This window comes from Cupressus sempervirens, chromosome 3 (genome assembly GCF_028749045.1).
Source record: "Cupressus sempervirens isolate cs-2001-9-10 chromosome 3, ASM2874904v1, whole genome shotgun sequence".
Taxonomy (NCBI): Eukaryota; Viridiplantae; Streptophyta; class Pinopsida; order Cupressales; family Cupressaceae; genus Cupressus; species Cupressus sempervirens.
In genome coordinates, this window is record NC_143120.1 from 553,152,675 (window position 1) to 553,168,184 (window position 15,510).

General features: G+C 37.9%; 1 protein-coding gene across 1 annotated transcript in view; it reads left to right on the plus strand.

The window, feature by feature from the left end:
* Positions 1–15,510, plus strand: part of GSH2 (glutathione synthetase 2) — a 220,641-nt gene that overhangs the window by 100,553 nt on the left and 104,578 nt on the right. The window contains exons 4-5 of the mRNA XM_089820872.1: positions 14,309–14,384; positions 14,593–14,723. Of these exons, the coding sequence (XP_089676998.1) occupies positions 14,309–14,384; positions 14,593–14,723 (207 nt within the window). The remainder of the gene's footprint in view (positions 1–14,308; positions 14,385–14,592; positions 14,724–15,510) is intronic.

Consider the following 15,510-nt stretch of genomic DNA (forward strand, 5'->3'; position numbering starts at 1 on the left):
TCCGTACTAGTTGTCGTTGGATGCCCCCACTCATCTCCTCTCTTCTTGTCAGGAGTTAAATGAACATGTCAGATTGGATATTTACAGATAGTATATTATCACCACATGGACTAACCATCCTGATGGACTACCTCTGAGGATGGCCTTCTATGCTTAGCACTTTCTGGAGATCTGTGATGGGGTTATTGTTCGTCCTAGCTACCTATCTCGACGTTGGTGTCATGCTCTGCATATCTCTCTGGAATCCTTCAGAGTTGGTTCTCACCGCCTTGGGGCTTAGATCGACCATCATATTAACATCAGCACACAGATCTGTCAGCTGTGTACTTTAGTGGAGGTCGAGACAGAGACTTTATATTTCGTCCCCCTATCTATTATGAGATCAGAGGTAGATTTCATTGTCTGTTCTGGGACTGTTTTTCTCTTTCAGTGTTCTTAAGTTACATTGACCAGTGGTGTCTCACACTTATCTTCAGGAGGCCACCCTACTTTGTGATAGTACTTTGTAGTCACTTCTTCCTTCTTGACATTCCTTTGATCAGCTTATTACTGCCTTTTTCTCACCCTTATCTTCGTTACGGGGTGTGAAAAGGCCGTCTAGTTTTACCAGTTCTACCGATCATTCCAGGTCTGTCAAACCCCACAGCAGTTTCTTTCGTCAGTGACACTCCTCCAGGAGCTTACAGAGATAGATCAGAGCTCATGTCCTCCCGTAGTCTTTTCCTTGACATTTCTATGCACTTCTCTTTTCTTTTTCTCTTCTTGTAGTTGTTTGTTTTTCTTGGATACCATTTTGGTGCTCCCACTGTTGGCTGTTGTCTTGTTGTAAACTCTTAGTCCCATAGACCTTTTTGTGGTCTTTTGTTGGACATTAATACTTTTATCTTTATCTTATCTATGAATTGGTCAAGAAAATCACACCATCCTGTTATGGATCTGTCAAGAAGGCTCCTATACCATTCTGCTGCGTCTTCTATTAAGGATTGGACAAAAAGTTTCATGAAAACATCCTTATGATCTTTTAATTCCTCAATTGTATTTTTCAGATTAACATGATGTTGCTCAACAGATTCAACTCCATTACAGGAAAATTTAGGAATGGATGGTCTTAAGTCATTAGAAATCAGATTGGAGTATCTTCTTATCCCATCAAAATGAAGCTGTCTATACCTTTCAATCACCATAGGCTGTCTCATAATGTGATTTCTTATTCCGTGATGTTGCATTCCATAACCTTGGTTGTTTTGATTTATACCTTTATTGTTCTGATTACCACCGTAAGGGTGCCTTGAGTTTGTGTTATTTTGCAGAATGCTTCTGGCATTTTGCCCTGAATTTTCAGCATGTTGGTTGTTGCTATAACGTCCTCCAAAACCCTGATTCTGATTTTTATTCTGCCCATGATCATACAAATGATTAACATGGCTAGTAGCATAATGCAGATCCAAGTTCTTCCTGTGAAGAGTGTTGTATTTAGATGTTTTATTTGACTCCTCTTGAATATTTTCTCTTTCATCTCTCCACCTTTCCTCTCTTTGTTTTTCTTCATTGTTTACCTTACTTCGTGGAGAGATATATCCGTTCTTGATATTCCTATTTTCTCTAGGATATCATCAGGCTGTATCTTAAGTATTCTCGATAATATTGCATTGTTACCTCTAGATGCTTCAGCCATTTTTTTAACAATTGCATCCCACGGTTGTAACTCTTCCTCATCTTCTTCATCATCAATTTGAGTTACTTCACATTGTGGTTCTTCATTAACTCTAGGGATTCAAAAAAATGGGTAAAAGTCTCATCTTCCTTTTCAGGACTATTGTGATTTGAATTTTTTTTTTTTCAGTTTTCTTATTAGTTTTCTCATGGAAATCCCTGTGTCCTGAATAGATCATTTTTTATTTTTGACTCTTATTTTTCTTCTTTCTTGGTTTTCTTTCAAAGGTTAATTGTGTGAATCTTTTAGGTCCTTGATTAACCGACCTCCTTCCCCACATAAACCTTTAAGACCACTGTCTAATTCCTTTCATATAAAAATAGACTGAACAATGTACAATAGAGTCGCCACCCCTGAAAGGAAATGAAATGAAAGTCTAGTTACTTCCTCAGCAGAGTACGAGCCACAGATACTTGAATTTTAATATAAATATTTTTGAAATATAATTCTGAAAATCAGCACTATGGAATTAGAATCTTGATAAATTCAAATTAAAAGAACCTTAAGGTTTATATGCTCAATTACATGTGCCAAAAAGAAAATTGAGAATTTAAATAAAATTAGAAATCAGATTTAAGTTCTGATATTTATGTGTTCAATCTTATATGCTGAAAAGGAAACCAGAACTCTAAAAATCTGGACAACACTAATTATTCAAAAAGTTTTGAAACATCAAGGATATTCAAAACTTTTCCAAAATCTGAAATTTATTCAAATGTTTTGATAAACAGGAAAAGACTGAGTGCTGAAAACTCACCTCTATGCTGGTCTGAAAACGAAAACTTGCATAGCTTACTTGCAACTCTTCCCCTGTGGAGTCGCCAATCTGTTGGTTCCCAAAACCATAGATTAGAATCCTATGAGCCTTGCCAACTCAATGCTGCTGGGATTCCAATGGTTGAAGGCCAAGTTGATAGGACTAATCGATTCGATTCGAGTCCTCTGCACTTCTGGCCTTGTAAAGCCAAGGTGGATATACCTACTGGAACCAATCTCTTAGGTTCTGAAGATCGTATAGCAGATGATCAACCACAAATGCAACAAAAAGTCTTCCAGGAGGCAAGAGATTAGGAAGATTTAAAACATGAGAGATGCCAGGATTATATTAACTTCAAAATTTCATCAATAACTTCAAATTATATACACTTAGAATTCTTCAATATTCAGGGATAGTAACAAATATATAGTTAATGGAAAGTAAAATACTTGAAATAAGAATGTTTATTATAGTAAATGAAGAGAACAACTCTGTGAATGGAAAAAGATAAGGAACAACTTCTAAATCTCAGACTATAAATTAAATGATCACAGCATGAAATATAAAGATCAATGCTTATTTCAGGAGGGCAATAAAGTCAAATATGAGTTTCTTTATGCACAACTTTATAAAACTATGTTTAGCAATTCTATTATTGAAATGTGAAGATTAACTGAATATGCAGTCCTAAATCACTCCAGATTGAATTTTAACTCCAATGGCAAGGAGACAATTTGGACAAAGATATGAAATCAATTTAATATTTATCAATATCCCTGGTAATCAAATTTAGAATGCTACAATCAACCTTTGATGCAGGTCAAGAATTTGAATTACTCACAAGATTTTAAACAATCATAAAGGATGAAAACTTACAGATATCTTTGATTTCTATGCTTTGTAAATAAGAATAATGAGTTCTTACAAATATGCTGAAGCTGTTTCATCTATTTACATGCCAGATTATTACGACAGTTTGTTCCAGTCTTCTTTTCAAATAATGTATATATATCAAGCGGATATCATCTCCAGAATTGCTACTACTCAGAAATTTTAAAAGCTCTTTGATTGCTGTATGTTGAATGTCATTGCCAGTTATGGTTCATATATTTATAGAGGATGGAAGAATACATCCTTTTCTACGCACCTCTTCTTAACAAATTGCTACTCAATATAGTATCGTAATGCAAATTTGACTAAACCTAATCAGCGTTTTAAAACAAGCCATGTCATTTGTCTCATAACAATATAAAATTGCAAATAGGCAACAATAAAGAGCACCACAATTATCCTGCGATGCAGAATATTCATTGCCGTCCATCTAGAGTATCTGCCAAACTTTTTCCATTCCCCGTCCATAGTAAATTTCTCGAGTCAATTACAATATCAAGATTACATCTGAATTTGTACACATCGACTTGCCTCTGATCACCATTTGAAATCGTGATATGCATCTAAGGAAACAGTCTGGCCAGATGTGTCTTGGGCTCGGCAATCTTGAATAGGTGTGCTTTTGTGTCATCTATGACACCATGGCCGAAGACATACAACCATAAGCAAATGCAGAAAACCCGATAGATTTGTATTCACGACGTGGCAGATAGAAAACCACGCTCCAGCTTTATGTACAAGTCCTTGCACGATAAGAATCTATGTGCTATTGCCAGCTCCCGATTTTCATATCAACACTGAATCGATCCTTCTGGGCAGAACATATGATGATGATATCTATTAGTTGGGTCTCATCCTGAAGATTTTTTTGCCACATTCTTTAACGTTGAATAGCCAGAAGGTGCAGAGATTACTGGCAGATGCTAATGAATCATCCTCACATTCTAAATAGGGACACTCGTGGTAACTTTTCTGCATCAACACCCACCCACATACTTCTTCAGACCTGCACAAATATAAAGCATCAATAGATAAGAATCTCATTACTTTTAGTGGTTGGCAAGAGGTAACACAAATCCTCTGCCACTTTTCCCAGATTAAGAACGACCCTGAGTGGCTTCTTCCAAATGCTTGGCATCAAATTTTCGAATAATTGTGGTAGATAAGACCTTCGGTGCAGGTACTTCTTAATGTAATATCCATCATATACTTATTTGATTTGCTTATACTATCATCTTTCCTACGTTGACTTGCTTATCAATTTGTAATGTTCCCATTATAAAATAAATAATAAATTAAACTTTTGTAACAGGCCGATTGATTTAATGTATCTCGAACCCATTTTTAATTTTGTTTCCATAGTTTGTGTCGTCATCGGCTATCTTTGTACACCCTCGAAAAGGTTTCCCAATGGGTATTTAAGCACAGCTGGTAGGAAGTCTGTAGGTATGCTTTGGAATATATTTCTTTGTACTACGAATTCCTGTTGGAGTTCTCTGTAATTCGCCATTTCGGAAGTGAAAGATATTTGGCTCTTTCGGTTTCGGTGGGATTCAACCCGTACCCTATTCCGTTGTTGCATTTATTACTTCGTTCGGATCTGGCAAATCGGAGCACCATCTTTCGGCATATATTATTCGTATTCAAGTTTCTGATATTGTGTCTAATCCACTTGTGTGAACGAATTTGCATTCATCGTTGTGGCTCAACCCCTAACTGTGTAGCCTCCTGTCATTTTCCCATACTGCTCATTCCTCACCCGTATGACCCTCATCCACCCATCCGTGTTATTCAACACTGCATTGTACGGCTTGAGTTTTTGCTTATTGTATGACCTTCCAGTTCAGCTGTACGGCCTGCATACACACCATACGGCCTCCTAGTCCAGCCGTACGACCACCCTGCATATGGTGCATCATCTGCCATATTGTTTGCGATACATCACTGCCTTTGTCCCACCGTACAGCTATCATATTCACCGTATGGCCATGTACCTGAGATACATACACTGCCGCTGTATACCCCTTCCTACTTATCGTACGGCCAGCCAGGCCTTCCCTATGGCACATGTAAATTGGATTCAAACATTCTCCAACCATATGCTCCTGTTACTAGGGGGTCAGAGGACATTGGAACATTACAGTGGTATCAGAGCACTTCAATCTTACTAGCCTGTGGACAGTGAATGAGAGTTTATAGCCGGAAGAGGAGGACACATTCCGTTGATCAAATGGCTGCCGAACAGGAACCGATAGCTGCTGAACTTGTGGCACTACTGAGGGAACTTGTCAGGAATCAAGCACAGATCACTGATACGCAACGACTCATGGAAGAAACTCTGAAGAAGTTGGTAGACAACAAAATATTCAGAGAACAAAATGGTCACAGCGTAGACTTGGTGTCGGGTAAATCAAACCCTCAGCCTGCATGCTCTTGACTTTCCATGCCGACTTTTCCACCACGGACAGAGGCACAACATGGAGATAGACAACCAACCTTCGAAGAGATGCAAGAATAACTGAGAAAAGATTGGAAGAATGCAAACCTTGAAGAAGATATATCCTACAAAGATTATGCGGATTTGAGAATGAGATATTCAGGAGGCAAAAACAGAGGATACTTTAATGATGATCTTAGAAGAAAGTTGAGTTAGGTAAAACTGTCTCCATTTGACGGATCAAGTTCCATATCCACACAAATGTTGGTAATGAAAGCCGATACCTACTTCTAGCTGAATCCTATGCCAAAAGAAGAAACAATCAAATTTTCCGCACTGCACTTGGAGGGAGTTGCGCATGAATGGTGGCACCACGGCACCATCACATCAGGGCATGATCCAATAAATACTTATGCGGAATTGACGGAGAGATTGATAGAACAATTTGATGGTAAAGATCCAGAGCTCAATTTCAAAGATTTGACACAAGTGAGACACACTAGATCGGTCGATTTGTTCATTGTAGAATTTCAGAAGCTCTTTGTTTTTTGGTCGTGGACATTTCCGAAAGAAGACGGGTAGTGCTCTTCATGGACGGATTGGCAGAACCTCTGAAAGGTTGGGTAAAGGGGTTCAATTATACCACCCTGTTGGAAGCAATCAATAAAGCACAGAGTATGGCATCGTCATCGACATCATCCTCTCAAAGTTACTCACACTCTAAATCGTCGATGTTTTCGAGGGTCAAACCTCTGCCCAAGAAGCTGATGTTGGATGAAGCTACTAGATAGGAACTCCGAAGGAAGAAATTGTGTTTCAATTGCAAGGGAGCTTGGGAGCCTGGCCACCAATGCCTCGAAAAGGGGAAGATCCATTACATTGAGATCGTGTTCGATGATGAGGACGAACTGGAAGAAATGCTGGCCGAAGATAACCAACCCCACAATGACACCAACATCAGTTTAAACTGTACAGAGAGAATTGTTGCTTTTGTACAACGTAGAGGAACGATTGCCTTGGTCGACAGCCTGAGGTGCACAATTTTTCCTGTATGAGGTAGCCTTCAAGGACAAAGGGTTACAATGATGTTGGATAGTGGAGCTACTCTAAATTTCATAAACTCATCCTTAGTAAAATGAAGAAGTCTGCCTACAGAGGCGCACGTAGGCTTTCAGGTCAAGGTCACTAGAGGGACTTTCCTACCCTGCACGCACCTTGTTCCTCAGTAGAGTATCACAATGTTGAATCACACAGTGACTAAGGATTTCTTCATAGTGGAGCTGGTTGACATGGAAGTTATTCTTGGCATACAGTGGATGGAGACCCTTGATGAATACACTCAAAGTTTCAAATGGATGCACTTGACTTTTGTTATTGACGGAAAGAAGGTTGTCTTCCGAGGAATGGCAAATGAAGGTCTGAAGGAAGTTTTTGTGCATCGGATGGAGGCAATTTTTCAGCACGATGACGTTGCATGGGCTGCGCATTGTTTTATCTCGGCGGAACCTATAAAGGGGCGTCGAACACCTCCATAGGATGATGAACTTTAGGATATTTTAAGTAGACATGATAAAGTTTTTATGGATATTCCTCCTAGCATACCACCTCATTGAGGTTTTGAACACACTATTGAGTTGGAATTGAGAGCAAAGCCAGTCATAACCACATCGTACCGCCACCTCAAGAAATTCAAAGATGAGATTGAAAGGATGATTCAGGAATTGCTAGAGAAAGGATGGATCCATCCCAGTTCTAGCCCATTCGCATCATCTGTGGTATTGGTCAAAAAGGACGGGATGATGTGCGTGTGTGGACCATTGCGTGTTGAACAAAAAAACAATAAAGAATAGATACCCCATTCCATGGATAGATGAGTTGCTGGATGAATTGCAAGCCGCGGTCTATTTTTCAAAAATAGATCTATGTTCCGGATACCATCAGATCCGCATGAGGGAAGATGTGGAGAAGACGGCTTTTCATTGTCACTATGGACATTATGAGTTTCTGGTCATGCCATTCGGATTGACCAATGCACCTGCTACATTTCAATCATGCATGAACCGCATCTTCAACAAACAATTGCGTAAGTATTTATTGGTATTCTTTGATGATCTCCTTATTTATAGCAAGACATGGGAGGAGCACCTGAAGCATTTGAATGAAGTTCTAAGTGTCATGGAGGAACAATCCTTGTTCGCCAAGCAGTCCAAATGTGAATTTGGTATGACAAAAATATTGTACTTGGGGCATGTTGTCAGTAAATACGGAGTTCAAGTGCATCAAGAGAAGATTCAGGCTATCCTCGACTGGCCTCCCTCAAAATCGCTCATAGATTTGCGAGAATTTTTCGGACTGTGTAGTTACTACTAGAGGTTCGTTAAAGGATTCTCTCAGCTCAGCGCACCCTTAAAAGATCTGACAAAGAAGGGGTCTTTCCAGTGGAATGAAAAGGCACAACTTACCTTTGATAAGCTGAAAGAGGCCATGAGCACTTGTCCTGTACTTGCCCTACCTGATTTCACTCGACTGTTCATTTTGGAGTACGACGCGTCCGGGGAAGGCATTGGAGCGATATTGATGCAAGATAGACATCCCATCGCTTATGAGAGCAGGAAGCTTACACCAGCAGAATGCCTATATTCCATCTACGACAAAGAAATGTTGGCCATCGTACATGCACTAACCCAGTTCTGGCAATATCCGGTAGGTGCCAAGTTTGTCGTCCGTACAGATCACAACAATTTGAGATATTTTTTGGGGCAATGGGACTTGAACGAACGACAACAAAAATGGGTAAGAAAAGTTCAAGCTTTTGATTTTGACATTGAATATGTGAAAGGGAAGAACAATGTGGTTGTAGATGCTTATGTCTTGGAAACCCACCATCTGCTCACTATACCAGATTTCAGCTAACTGGAGGGCACATCTGTTAGTGGAATATTCCAAAAATGCATTTGCCTGTGAAATAATGGATGACCACATTTACGATGATCGGTACAGAGTGGCGGATGACATCATCTTCTATAAAAACTGGATATATTTGGTGCCAGAATCCAAATTAGAGCAGAAAATCTTGAAGGAAGTATACAACTTAACCCTAGCTGGACACTCGGGTTTCCTCAAAACTTATAGGAGTCTTTGGGAGAGGTTTTTATGGAAAGGATTTGAAGGGGACGTGTTGCAATATGTAAGAGAGTGTACGGTCTGCCAGCAGAACAAGTGCGAACATACTCTACCTGTCGGGTTGCTACAACCTTTGCCGATTCCCGAACATAAGTAAGAAAGTATATCGATGGATTTCATAACAGGGTTTCCCAAGGTGAACGGAAAGGATTGTATTTTCGTGGTGGTTGACAGATTGACAAAGTATGCACATTTCTTCGCCATCCCCTTCGACCTTCAGGCCACACAAGTTGCCGACTATTCTTTAGAGAAGTCTTTCGCTTGCATGGGTTACCCCGAAACATCGTCAGTAATCGGGATGGACGATTCATTAGTATCTTCTGGACAGAACTGTTTCGGATGGCAGGGATAGAATTATCACCAAGCACAAGTTACCACCCTCAGACAGACAAATAGAGATTGTGAACAAATGGCTCGAAGGCTACTTTCGGAACTATGTTTCGGCACAACAGCGAATGTGGGTAAAATGGATCCATCTAGGGGAATATTGCTACAATACCACATACCACATGTCCATCAGAATGGCACCATTGAAAGCTCTGTACAGGTACGAACCCCTCTCCTTCATTGACATAGTTCTGGGTGATAGTCGCGCACCAAGGGCGAGGCACTAGCTTTAGGAGGGACAAGACATATTGAGGTGCTTGAAAGAAAATCTACCACGGGCACAAAATCAATAGAAGATGTATGCCGACAGACACAGAATAGAGAGGAGTTTCGAAGTGGGGGGTTTGGTCTATCTTTGGCTCCAACCATACCAACAATCCTCATTAAAGGGAGCAGGAAAGGAAAAATTGAAGCCACGATTTTATGTCCCCTATTGTGTGGTTCGTCGCATTGGTGAAGTAGCGTACAAACTAGAACTTTCAGAGGGAAGCCTTATTCAGAATGTCTTCCATGTTCCTTGTCTGAAGAAAGCCATAGGGAAAAACGTCACAGTTGCTACCAACCTTCTGGTACTCAATGAAGAAGGAAAGCTCATTTTGGAACTAGTCGAGATCCTCGAAGTATGTGAAAAGACTCTACGGATCCACACTGTGAAGGAATACTTGGTACGTTGGTGACACCTACCATTGGACGATGCGACGTGGGAAGGCGAGCACATTTTCCAGCACCCGGCATTGCATTTGCTTGAGGACAAGCAAACTTTGGGATGGGAGGACTGTAATGTTTCTGTTATAAAATAAATAATAAATTAAACTTTTGTAACTGGCCAATTGATTTAATGTATCTCAGACCTATTTTTATTTTTGTTTCCGTAGTTTGTGTCGCCGTTGGCTATCTTTGTACACCCTTAGAAAGGTTTCCCGACAAGTATTTAAGCACAACTTGTAGGAAGTCTGTAGGTATGCTTTGGATTATATTTCTCTGTACTGTGAATTCCTATTGGATTTCTCTGTAATTCGCCATTTTCGAAGTGAAAGATCTTCCCAATTTGACTCTTTTGGTTTCGGTGAGATTCAACCCTCACCCTATTTCGTTGTTGCATGTATTACTTTGCTCGGATCTGGCAAATTGGAGCACCATCTTTTGGCATATATTATTCGTATTCAAGTTTTTGATATTGTGTCTAATCCACTTGTGTTGTGTGAATGAATTTGCATTCCTCGTTGTGGCTCAACCCCTAACCGTGTAGCCTACTGTCATTTTCCCGTACTGCTCATTCCTCACCCGTACGACCCTCATCTACGCAACCGTGTTATTCAACACTTCATTGTACGGCTTGAGTTTCTACTTACCGTACAGCCTTCCAATTCAGCTGTACGACTTGTATACACACTGTACGACCTCCTAGTCCAGCCGTATGGCCACCCCGCACAACGTACATCATCTGCCATATAGTTTTCCGTACATCACTGCCTTTGTCCCACCGTATGGCTATTATATTCGCCGTATGGTCCTCCATCTACCAACCGTATGGCCATCTACCTGAGATACATACACTGCCACTGTACACCCCTTCCTCCTCATTGTACGACCAGCCAGGCCTTCCCTGTGGTATGTGTAAATTGGATTCAAACATTCTCCAGCCATACGCTCCTGTTACTAGGGGGTTAGAGGACATTTGAACATTACACAATTAATCTTATTTGGTGCCATTATTTTTTGTAAACACCAATCGTGGCCCTTTGATGCTAATAGATAAGATACCAATTCGTATTCCTCTGTATGCTCCAAAGCAATAGACGACATAGCGACTAATTATAACTAAGATTTGACTCATACACAGTACATTTTCAGACGTGATCACCTTACTGGCACCAGCCAGAGAGTAAGGCGGAAGAGTATCAAGAAATGCTTAGATCACTCATGCTATGTCATAACAGAATATGCCAAATAATATTTGATTCTCCTGATTCAGCGTGCGTAGATTATACCCAACTCAGGCAGATGCAACCTTCATTCTATGTCATAACTGAATACACCAAATAATATTTGATTCTCCTGATTCAGTGTGCCTAGATTATACCCAACTCTGGCAGCTGCATCAACCTTCATGTTATTTTTCCACATAATGATCATAATGGAAAAAGAAGAAAGAATTCTGGGCACCACTATCTACAGGCAGAAAAAATGTGACAAGTTAAAATGCGATAAACATTGAATAAAAATATCCTTCAGAATCATCTTGTGAAACATAGTGGCATGTATGCATTCTAACAATTATTCAATGTGAAAATGATGGAAAATAATAAGAAGTTGCATTTTTGACATAACACTAAAAAGAAGATTAGGAAGAATGCTTGATTTTATGCCTTAATTTGTGAAAATCAAGGCTCCATCACACCGAAGCCATTTAGTTTGTCATGTCCCCTATTTTCCTCTAATAGAATTTAATAATAAATGTAATAAAATAATAATAAAATGGATACAGAATACTTTACTTTGAGAAATTAAATATTATAATATATTATTATATTATAATATAATATAATAATAATAACAATAAATATGTTTTTTACAAAAATAATCATGATATAAAATAATTAAAATAATAATATATAGTATAATTAAAGTGATTATAATAATGATTAAATAGTAAAATACTATTTAATGAATAACAATATTAATAAATAAATTAAGACATAATCTATTTTTATTATCATACCATTTGATATATAATGATAATACAATTTAGTATTAATAATATAAACAAGATGGTAGAAATATATAATGATATCTAAGATTGGTATATATATTAAAGATGACTAGACTTAATACGAATTGTTAATCTTTTATCTATTGATGGTATACTGATCTTATAATTAGTGATAGACATCAATTATCATTCACTAAACTTAAGTGAATAGATGCGTCTTTAAAGAAACCACACCAACATCATATATATGGAGGAGGATTGGAGAACAAGGGGAATAGGGAAAAAGAGGATGTGGATGCCGAAGTAGGAAGAAACGTTTAGAAGTGTCAGACATTGATTCTTATAGCAGAACATACCCTATCCACGGGAAATGCATATAATGCGAGGAATAGTCTCAGGCATTGAGAAGAGGAACGAGACTTAGAAGTTCCGGCATCCAAATTGGAGAACAACGATGGGAATAAACAAGCATCTGAGAGATCACCGGGACAGTAGATTGAGCGTACTCCAGTTACGGGTTCAGACAGAGATAATATGGAAGGATTGGAGATTGAAATCTCAGATCTAAATCAAAGAAGGATTGTAGATACCAAGTCAAAGAAGCATTCTGTCTACTGATTACCACGTCATCAAAGGAGTATTACATATATTAGAAAAGGCAAGCATCTCATCTGCCATGGTCTTCCACATCAACTTTGACACCAGACATCGTGTGCAAGCCGTCAAACACATATTGCATAAAACTCAGACCAAGTGAAATCTGAGAGCAGTCACTCATCAAACGAGGACTTACTACCATCGTTGGGAGAAGGAGCGTGTGTAATAAGCCAGTGCATCCAAACGTGATCAGAGCCAAGGCTGAGAAACAGTTATGTCTACGCAAAAGGAATCATACCCGACATTCACGTGATGGACAGTCAGCGAATATAGCAGAATATCTTATCCACTGAATTTAATCAGAGATGATTACGAATTATGATTGAACAATTTTTCATGCTCTCCTTGATCTGCTCAATGAAGCAATAACAAGAGGAATACAGTCACAAAAAATTCAAGCTCTAACCTCTTCTATAAGGAGAGTCAGTATATGTTGTTTCAGGAAGGCTACAGTTTGGTAAATAGACATTGATGCAAGGACATCATTCGGCATAAGGAGCAACGTTGATCACAAATAAAAGAAAGATTTAATTAATTAGAAAATCAAATACAATTATCATCACGAGAAGGAGGAATACTGGATTCTGAATCCCACAATACACATCAGCATATACCATCCTCGAACATTGGACTTACATAAGAGCAGTCATAAATCTTTGATCATAAGCTATAGCAGAAGTATAAAAGTATAGTTGGGATGACATGAGAAAACAAATAATCGTACATACATATTAACCAGTGAGTAAAGGCAGCAGAAATCAAACAATTCAATTCAATCAATTTATAACAGTCAAATTATGTATACCGAAAGAAATCTACAGCAGTGCTTACACAAAGGAATCACATTTATAGCTTTAACGTGACTAAAGAGGAATGGGCAACTACAATTCATTATATTCACAACCTAAAGACATATCTAAATTAGGATAAAAAACCATTGAATCCACCGATATAATCACAGATTTCTTCTATCATATATGGAGTCCCTCTATTTAGAACAACTTCCTATAGTCAGTCATACATACTACATACAAGATTATCTCATAGCATTCAGATAGGAATCTATTTACAATCGATAGAGTTCAACCATTAAGATTCTGAAATTCATGAGATAAACTTTATTAATGATTAGAGGATAATGTATATCTGTGAATAAAAAAATCAGAATTACAAATATTTGAATCTCTAAAGGATCTAGTGGTATATCCCTAGGTGTGCATATCTTTAGTCTCTAGGTGTGCATATGTGAGGATTGACAAAAGATCATACAACGTTAATGATGATATAAACAATTCGCAAATTAAATTCCATACATTCATTGTGATAAAATAAACAGTTGGGCACAAGTGAAAAATATAAAGAGGCTTTTTGCAGTGGAAACTCTAAGAATTTATTACAAAACCTTAGTTTAATAACAAGGGACATTACATAGCTGTAATTTTTGTGTACTTTGTAGATCTTATTTCACATTGATTCATTGCTAAAAATATTATCTTTTAGTTTCATTGTTTTATTTTGATTACACAGATAGATTGATTCAAGCATAAAACCAAGAATTTATTGCTGTAGGACACGGAAGGTTGATGACTTCACAGCTCGACTCTTAGATATTCATTCTAAAACATTGCAAGATAACATAAGACAGGTAGGCTTGTATGTGAATTTAACATTATAAATACCCATTTCTGAGTTTTACTGTAAAGATTATATGGCATGGTACAGTTTTGTTCAACATCTGCTGGACTCACCACTACAAGTGACTCAATATTCTTTGTGGTTTTGAAGGTGAAGTATATATATGTATTTTATTTAAATAGATTTTAACTGAAGTATTTTCTAATTTGATGTCACAGGAAATACGCCTTGGTCTACATCGTTCAGATTATATGCTAGATACTGAAACGGGATCATTACTACAGATAGAGCTAAATACAATTTCATCATCTTTTGCAGGACTTGGATGCCTTGTTAGTCAGCTTCACAGGTCAGTCATTTTCTGTGATATAAACAAATAGATCTTTGTATGCTAAATTTAAATATCAGGCTCCATCACATAGATATTACTAAGAGTAAGTACATCAAGTTATTAGCATTAATGTATCAGTATGGTTTTGTGCAATTAGTATCATCACTTTATGTCAAATTTCAACCACACTAAAAATGATATTTCCATCCCAAATCTTTTATTGCTGGCCTTTTTTCATGGTTACTATCACTCCTGTGTCTATTTTCTTGAGACAACTATCTTGACGAACTGCAAAGGCCTAGTATGGCTATTGATATTGACAGAGCTCTTTTGAGACCTTTCAGATAGTGATCTCCATAACCTTTGATGGACTAAATTGGTAGAAAACACTCTTAACATTATGTGCATGATGTCTTTTTTGACAATTGAATGTATATGTATATTTTTTTACCTTCAATGTCTTTGTATTTTATTCTCTCAATGGAGATCTGTACCAAAAGTTTGGGAGAAAACTCACGTTACTAACATAATAGAATTTCATCATTATTTGACACATTGATACATTCCTTGTCTGATATGTTTAAATATTCTTTAGTCTTTCAAATGCAATGCATGTCCATGATCCATTACCATCTGTAGAGACCCAACATGCTAGGTTGCATCCAGAGAGGATAAATACGTAAAACATTATAATGAATAGTCAGATAAATCGTAAGAATGCATTTACAAATGAATATTTTAACCTAGGAACATTTTAAAGTGCTCTTTCCTAAACATTTAAATGCAAAGAAAAATGTGAAGCATT